The sequence below is a fragment of the Xiphophorus couchianus genome, chromosome 5 (assembly GCF_001444195.1).
Source record: "Xiphophorus couchianus chromosome 5, X_couchianus-1.0, whole genome shotgun sequence".
Taxonomy (NCBI): Eukaryota; Metazoa; Chordata; class Actinopteri; order Cyprinodontiformes; family Poeciliidae; genus Xiphophorus; species Xiphophorus couchianus.
The window spans coordinates 12,289,095-12,297,659 of record NC_040232.1 but is presented as its reverse complement, the minus strand read 5'-3'; the positions used below and the strand labels follow the sequence as shown (position 1 = coordinate 12,297,659).

The following is an 8,565-nucleotide window of genomic DNA, read 5'->3' as shown; positions in this document are numbered from 1 at the left end:
TAATGAGGAAGAAAGTTGTCCACTTTCTTTTTATTGGTAGTTTTATAACTGTACATATATCTAGATGTGTATATATCTTTTTCTCACTCACACAGTCGCACACATACAGATTACACTCTGGATCATATAAAAATGACGCATTTCTGTGTAGAACTCAATCACACGATCAGCAATACGAAATCAATATGCATCCGGCATTCACTGTGCGCATACCAAAACATAAAAACAAAATAAACACCTTATGCCTTGATTTACAAAAAGCAGAGGACAATCAAAAGTAGAAAAGTGACAGATGAACCAAAAATGCCAACCAGCAAGATAGCTGATTTTTTTTTTTTTTTTATCCTCTTACGATATAAACTAATACTTTTCTGTGTGGGTTGGTGAAGTGTGTGCTTCTGAACAAAAAGACCAGAGACATCAGGAAGCTTAATCAACTTTGAGTTTCTTTTTTTAACGTTCTTCATCTCAAAACAAACTAGCTGCATAATTTTACAGTTACTCAAGTAATGTGTGGTCTTTTGTACTACTACACACGATACCCTGTCACAACTGTGGAAAATAAACGACAAGATTATTAATGCTACATTTTATTATTTATGTCCCCTGAGTGCCACCTATACAATCACCGGAGCTAAAACAGGGTGGCTTTGTTCAAATTCCACAGATATATGTATACATAATCTCAGTAAACATATATGGATGTTTGGACACTGGTCTGCAGTCTTTGTCGGTCACAACTTATCTCTTTATCAAATGCTGAGTATGCCATCAAACTGACTGGTGCTACGAGTTGTGACATGTGACATGGAAGCAGTTTTACAAGTCAATGAAGTTAAATCGTTGCTGAATTTAAAACAAATCATTTTGATTTAGGTGCCATAAATTTACTACTAATATTCTCCAATGGTTGCAAGATATTTTGTTTTCTCTCTTCTCAGGTAGGTACGGGCAGATTTAAAGAATGAATGGACACCAAGGTTTTTTCCATGAAAAATAACCAGAGTGAATGTATTTCTCTCCATTCTGAATATTCAGGACAACAAAGCTGTCATCTACCTGAAAAAAGGCCACTACACTTCCCCTTGTTTGCAAGAAGAAAAAAAAGATGTTGTTTAGAAACATTCCTGGTAATAAAAGCTGTGAGCGTCATGTCTGGTATGCAGCAAACTGCAGGATAGCTACCTTAGCAGATAGCACAACTAACTGGCCAGCTATCATCAGATTGTTATGCTGCCTGTGCCTTGTATGCACAAGGCAGAAATACAAGGTACTGCATGATACACAGTCAGCACATTTTAAAACCTAACTGTAGATTTAAATGTTATTTTTGTATCTGCAGCTGTTTTTAAAGCAACTACATCATGTTAGACATTGATTTCAATCTTTGTGTGGATCGATGAAAATATGGTGTTTTCACTCAGTCTCATATCGGCCCACACCTACTCCTACGTCTGTGATGCATTCAAGCTTTAAACAGAAAGAGTGACACCTTTAAAATTCCTATATTCACCAAGAAATCACTGTCTTGATCGCCTTTTATTCAGCTCAACATCACACTAGTGATGGCAGAAGCAAGTGAAAGAAAAAGAAAAAAAACAAGGATGCTAAGATGAATCTTTGCAGGTTTTCAAACTTAAGAAGCATTTTTATGGTTTTAAAAAAAACAAATATGTACTAGTGCAACGTTTAATTCATGTTTCCAGTTTGGGATGAGTTTTCTTAATTTAAACTTCCTTATCAACCAAAACACCTGAACTTATAAATCGAGACATCTAAAACAGCAGAGCTCTGACTCTTGTTTGGGACTCAAACACTTGGACACAAGTTAAGCTCTGCGTTTTAGTGACACAGGCCACAGAAAGGAGTGCAGGACTCAGAGAGAGTGCTTCAATGTTGACACTTAACCACAAATTTAACAAAACAACCAAAAGTTTCCATGAACAACACAGTTACACAAACCAACAAAAAATCATAATAGGTAAAAAAAAACAACAAAAAAAAACATTAAGAAATAAATCTATTTCTTTCTGAGGTGTGAAATTTCTGTATTTCCATTTTGATTGCTTGTTTCTCCGTCTGACCCGCACATGCACATTTGGACGAAAACAGTAAACAAAATCTGATCCATAAAGTAAAGAAAAACAGTGAAAGAAACCTTTTGTCTTGTCATTACCCGGTTGCTGGGTGACCAGTCCATCACTTGGAAACAAACAACATTGAAATCTAATTGCTTTGGGTGAACTGTGTAGCACAAAGACCCATTTATATAGTATAAACAGTGCAGTCAGAGTGTGTGATTGTCACTGGTTGTGCACAGGGCAAGAAGATGTCCAATGGATGAGGAGTGAACTTTGACATGTTCCTGTGGGACTAGTCTGCCTGCTTCACATTTATCTGGATGAACTCTCATGTTTCGCTCCATCTTGTGTCCAAAGGACATATTCAGGGCATGAATCCAACAGCTCTCAAACCAAGGTAGCCTGTGAAGTTTGTTTGAAGATTCTGGCTATGCTGTGTGCTTAGTTTAGGGACGAAAGTGACAAATATCCAGTTTTTGTCTCACAGAACTCAACGTGAGCGTCCAGTCTTCTGTTGGAGCTTTAAAAGCGGCGTCCCTGCAAAAGGCTGCTTCTCCTCTGATGAGGGTCAGCAGCAGCTCAACAGAACACGGGTTTGACCAAATGGTCAAATTTCAATGGCAAGTTCCCTCAAAAAAAAAAAGAAGCAAGGGCCTGCTGGATTTGTAAACAAGGATGCAGAACAAGTATGTTTGTGAAAAGAGGGGCGACAAATGTAAACACTAGTGGAGTTTTTCAGAGGGAGGAGATTCACAGCCATTGTAACTTTAGGAGAAAACTGGGCAGCGGTGGAGGTTTTTTGGCTCTTCTGTCGTCTCGTTAGTCTGGTTTGAAGATGGGGATCTTGGGAAGGAAATCTATTAGGATTACCTGCAGGTCAGAAAATAAATAGGTTGTAAGTTACGACTCAAAGATGAACAAGAGACCATAGTTACAGTAGTTTTTTTATTCCTGACACTGATGCCACTCCTCAGACCTTACATGTCCATCATGTGGCAGTGTAACGTAATGTGCAACATTGCTTATGGGAAGCAGAGCTGAACCTTCAAGACACATAAAGACAAGTACAAAGTCGGTCTTCTGCCACCAGAAGAACATTTCCAGGACTAAAGGACTAATGTTCCAACAAGATTTTGAGAAACTCATCATCCATGACTTTACTTTTAGTCGAATTGACAAGTCTGTTGAAAAAAGGTGTTTATAGTTAATAATTTAGAAAAAATCATAATATTCCTTTGCAAACTTAGGATTAAGTCTTGAACGTCTTATAATTTAATGACTAATGTTTCAGCTGCTTTCTGTGTTGCCTTCTTTACACCTACATATGACTCAATTTGTGGACAATTCAAGTCTCTTTCTCTGTTAAGGTCACTGTACAGGGTAAAAAATAGATTGCTTGAAATATGTATATCTATATCTATTTTTTTAATAGTTGATTAAAGAAACAATTTCAAACATCTGTTAAACACTGACAGAAAATATGAAAAAGTATAATTTCTTAGCCTGAAATTGCTACAATGGAAGAGAAAAGTACTGCTAACCTATTACCGCAAAAAAATTTCCTGGCCGAGCCAAACATTCAACAATCTTCAGTTATTTTCTTTCGCAGTGATTGGTGTTTATAGATCCTGTAAATGTATTTTCAAGCATTGCTTTAATATATATGCGCATAAAACAATAAAACGTAACTTATACTCACATATTCCATCATGTTGTTGGTCTCACACTTCCTTTTGCTAAGTTTCCAATGCAAACACAACTGCAAAACGAGTGAAATAATGATAAGAGACTTTGCACATTTTCAAACCCAGCACCTACTAGCATGCTCCCCTACCTTGTGATAAAGTCTGTTGTTTTCCCACTCTAAAAGTTTCTCTATTGATCTTCTAGTCTGAGGAGGAAAAGACGAAAACAATGTTTTCACAGTGATGCAAATCCAACACAGCTACTTTTGAGATGCATGCAAGTGAAAGTCAGCATGGACTGCCTGCCTCCTACCCTTTTGCTGAGGCAGATGACCGGCCACAAGCTGAAGCCCAGAGTGCAGCAGCAGCAGAGGCAGCCGCACAGCAGCCACCGCACGTTCACTGGGAGCGTTTTCCTCAGGCAGCTGTTCACTCGATTGATACTGGCTTTGAATTCTTCTGGTGCCACCTACAGGAGGCCAAACAACTGTAAATACAGTCTCATCTGACACACCGCAGACTTACTGACATTATGTAAGTAAGTCATTTGCATTTCTTGTACAAGAACAAATATTTATTGTATTTTTCTATGTAAATATAGAAGAAAAGAAGATAACTGAAATTAGGCCTGAAACTAGATATTAAGCCAATACTGTACAAAAAACATATAGGTTTTGCATTTAAGATAAACAATCTGTAAATAAAAATTCACTTTTTAGCTTCAACTGATTCAAATTCCTATTAGGCATCATTTGCTATCCAATTATCAGATCAAATCAGTCCTACACTGTAAGAATGTTAAATCAAGAATAAAAGCTGAACTTTTGTTAGAAGTATTTTCAGCTGCAAATGATAAAGCTAAACTAAACGAATGCTATGTTATTTCTTTTCAGGCAATAAAAATGTAAAAAATGCATAGAATAGAACAGAGACGGCATATTTTTTGGAGCTTCTGGTAGTTGGAAGTCAAGTAATGCAGGAAATATCTGGTGAGCCGCCATCCCCATTCTACATGGGCCTGTGATGCGTTGAGGTGCGAATCCTGCCAGTTCTGCCAATCCCGCTGTGAACATGTATGGATATGAGTAAGAGAGGGTATTTGTCACACACTCACCTTCCCTGTAAGTGCTGAAGGAAATTCTGACTCAAATTTGTTACTAAGTCCAAACCTGTGAAGAAAAAAAAACCCTTTTAACCCAACTTAATAAAAGCAGACTTGACGGAAGAATCATTATTCATTTATTATGGATAAGGAAAGATGGTCTGATATGCGTTTCCAGTGAAGTGTTCAAAACGCGACAATACTCCATTCTATCAGCTCTGATTCGTGATCAGCAGGTCAAATACAAACAAATGAGATCCACCAGATTACAAGAGATCCTAAACAAGTCAGTCGATTTATAGGTTTTATTTAGAAAACTGAGATAGGTCAAAATCAGTCAGCAGATCAGACTATTTTAGGTACTAAATATGAATATATTTTTAAGCTTTTTAGTTTTGTTTCACTTTAACTACAAACTTTTATATTTTTGAGTCACCTTTGCACTACGTCTTTGTTATCTGACCTATTACTGCCAACATTGTTTCACTGAACTGTCTTGCGTGTGGGATAACAATAAAGCTTATCTTATCTTGAAATAAAACAAGAAATTAGCACCACCCAGTAAAAACCCTGACCAGTTCTTATTTAGTTTATCAACCTTACTAAACTTTGATAAACAAGGTAATAAATATTTAATCTATATCAGCTAAACCATTCAAAAGATCACGTGCACTCAAAAACGACAGAGGACAAGAATACACTGGAGAAATGTGAGAAGTTTTATAACAAATAGAAACTTTATATGAAGAGCAGGTTTTTATTCTCCAAGTCAGTAACATGTTAACCCCCTCCATGCCATGGACTCACTTAAACACCGTGTTCCAAATTATTATGCAAATTGGATTTAAGTGTCATGAAGATTTAATTTCTTGCTGTGCTATTAAATTTATAGATGGTATTGTGTGTCAGGGTTCTTTGAATCACTATAATTAATTTCAGAGAGCTGGTTGATTAGTTTGTCTGGTGAGCTCAATTAAAGGAAATCTACTTAAGAAGGATGTTCCACATTATTAAGCAGGCCACAGGTTTCAAGCAATATGGGAAAGAGAAAGGATCTCTCTGCTGACGAAAATCAGATAGTGTATTGCCATATGACAAAGTATGAAAACATTAGATATTTAACGAAAACTGAATCGTTATCATCGTACTGTGAAGAGATTTGTGGCTCATTCAGAACAAAGATGGGTTTGTACAGATAAAGGCATAATGAGGAAGGTTTCTGTTAAACAAATTCATCGGATTAAGAGAGCAGCTGTTAAAATGCCCTTACAAAGCAGAAAACAGTTATTTGAAGCTGCTGGTGCCTCTGGAACCTCAAGGTGGAGGATTCTCCAGAAAAAATTCAGTACAGGATTTCATTTTCATAACTGCATGAAGGAATGTTTCCTTTAAAAATGCAGCTGAATTCTTTTGTGCAAAGGATTAAGTCGCTTTAAGGAATTCCTCGAGTATAAAAGGATTAAGAGGAGAGACTCACATACTTAACATTTTTAAATAATCTCTGGTCCTGGCTGTGGCATTCAGCTACAGCCTATCCAATCACAAGCCAACAGTGCAAAGTATCTGCATTCACACAATGGCAGAAAAATATTTCCTGAACACATAAACCTTAAAAGTCTAGAGGCTCACCACAGACTGTCAAAATTAATTTACAACTTCAGTGGATCTCAGTGGTCTTGTGATGTGAAAGTTCAGCTTTTTAAAATATTATTGACTATTTTATGAAAACGTTATCCAGTTCCACAAGCAGGTCAGATTGTTCACTACAAGAAAAAGCCACCTATAAAATGTCTGCTATAAAGATTGCTTTTCTATCCAAAGGACTAAGGCCTTGTGCACACATAGCTGGATCAGATATCAGTCACAAAATTCTAATCAAAGTATCTGTAATATCTACCCACCTATCTGTCCCAGGACAGATTTACATTCAGACTGCTAAACATACCTCTGACATTGGTCTGTGTAACTGAATCTAAATCCATCCTCAATCTGTCCTTTACAGGTTTTTAGCACAGCTCACTCCAAGTATTTGTAGTCTGCCGTTTTTAGATGGTTGAGGTCGGATTCATCTTGTTTTTGTTGTTGTTTTTTTTTGTTTAATTGTATTTCGAAAAATGTGTCATGTCAAGTTTACTGACTGTTTTCTTCTCTCACTTTGTTTTTTTCCCCCACTTGTCCCTCAAACATTCTTTACTTCCCTCAGTTTTAATCAGCCTATAGCAAAACCTTGTTTTAGTGTTAAGTTTGCAGGGCTCCACTTGTCTTTTTAGGATGTTGCATTTTCTGCAACAGTATGGGTTTCCCCCTACCCCCTCTGATTCACTTTAAGAATGTTTAATCATATTTAATTTATTAATAACTACTGAATTGCTGTTTTGTGTTCTATTTAGTGAGTTACTTTACCTGTAGCTCAGGTCAGATTTACACAGACTGACTAGTGATATATGGTGTCTATTCAACTTAAAAATCCTTATGTAAAACTAAAAAAAATAATCTTGACAGCTAACCTTGTTAAACAAAGCTGGTTTAGATTAATCTTCTTAAATCTGCACAACTGGCCATAAAACATAAACGCTGACGTAAACAAGCTCCTAAAATGTCAATATTTGGATATACGGATATTTAGACTAAAACAAAGTCTGTAAAAGTGTCAGCACACAGTAGCTGGGTTTGTCAGTGGTTAAAACGACACTATTAAGCTGTAGGTGGGAGGCTGGTAGCGGGTAAATCTGCATTGTCAAAATGTAAATGTCACGAGCAGCTCCACTTTCCTTCCTTGTTCAGCCTGCTGTGTTAAGTTAGCAGCTAGCTGACTTAGCTAGTGCTAACATTGTGCTAGCAGTTTTACGCGGAAGACCGCGGATGCTTGATTATTTCCCCGGTAAAGACAAGGGGTCCCTCGTTAAAGCTATGGGCTTCACCGGTCACTTACACCGTGACGTGGCCGGACCCTCGAACCACCACCGGGTCCGGAGCGTACTTGAGGAGCTGTTCCTCTGCGGCCCTGTCCTCGTCCTCTTCTTCCTCCTCCTCTTCGTAGATTTCATCAAAGTCCTCCATCATCGCTCCCCGGCAGTGACACCGGGAGAAACACGGTGCCGACAAACAGAGAAACCTTCCCTAAAATGCAGACCCAAGACAAAACGGAGAGGACGGGTACAAAAATATGAAGTAGTTCACATATCGCCTCAGCGAGCTCCGAAACAAAACATCAACATCCGCCGCTGGAACAGCACGACACCGGAAGAGAGACGGAGACACTTTTTTTTTTCTATTCCTTTTTTTTCAGTTGTTATTTGTAAATTTACATTTCAAACAAAATACAAATGTTGAACGTAATTTTTGTAAGAAAATAAATATTTTAAAAAATGCATGTCTTTAATGAACATTTCATTAAAGACATTTTTATCTGTATCTATATCTATGATTAAGGCCCAAATATGTTATATCGCTGGCAAATAAAGGTTTTAAAAGTAATCTCTTCCTGTTACCCACATGTTTTTTTTGTTGTTTTTTACAGGAAGTGATATTTATGTTTTGTAGTGGCCGAGCTAGAGTCCTGACTTGAATCTGCCGAGGCAGTTAACAATTAGGGTGATGGCAGGGAGGCCTTCTACCTCCAGATGAAACATCAAAATACAAGTGGAAAATCTGCAAAAATCTGGTTAGCTTTGGCTGCTGTATTACACATAAAGAT

The 8,565-nt window shown here is 37.4% G+C and overlaps 1 protein-coding gene across 2 annotated transcripts; it reads right to left on the bottom strand.

The window, feature by feature from the left end:
• chic2 (cysteine-rich hydrophobic domain 2) lies at window positions 1-8,156 on the bottom strand. Of its 2 annotated transcripts, none has more exons than XM_028016666.1 (6): window positions 7,801-8,154; window positions 4,881-4,935; window positions 4,080-4,235; window positions 3,916-3,972; window positions 3,781-3,840; window positions 1-2,951 (listed from the first exon to the last, which is right to left on the bottom strand). In XM_028016666.1, exons 1-6 carry the CDS (start codon window positions 7,929-7,931, stop codon window positions 2,901-2,903), a joined length of 510 nt encoding a protein of 169 aa, XP_027872467.1. In that variant the 5' UTR covers window positions 7,932-8,154; the 3' UTR covers window positions 1-2,900. The 2 variants fall into 2 exon arrangements, with proteins under 2 accessions (XP_027872467.1, XP_027872468.1); XM_028016667.1 differs by lacking the exon at window positions 1-2,951 and adding an exon at window positions 3,008-3,262 and having other exon boundaries at window positions 7,801-8,156.
• Between the last annotated feature and the right edge of the window lie 409 nt (window positions 8,157-8,565).

Bases quoted from the DNA above. Each gene is read 5' to 3' on its own strand.
- chic2 (XM_028016666.1), bottom strand. From the start codon at position 7,931: ATGATGGAGGACTTTGATGAAATCTACGAAGAGGAGGAGGAAGAAGAG. The intron at 4,236-4,880 runs GTGAGTGTGTGA...GGCCTCCTGTAG, and splicing joins CTTCAGCACTTACAGGGAAG to GTGGCACCAGAAGAATTCAA. The intron at 3,841-3,915 runs GTAGGGGAGCAT...CTCGTTTTGCAG, and splicing joins ACAACAGACTTTATCACAAG to TTGTGTTTGCATTGGAAACT.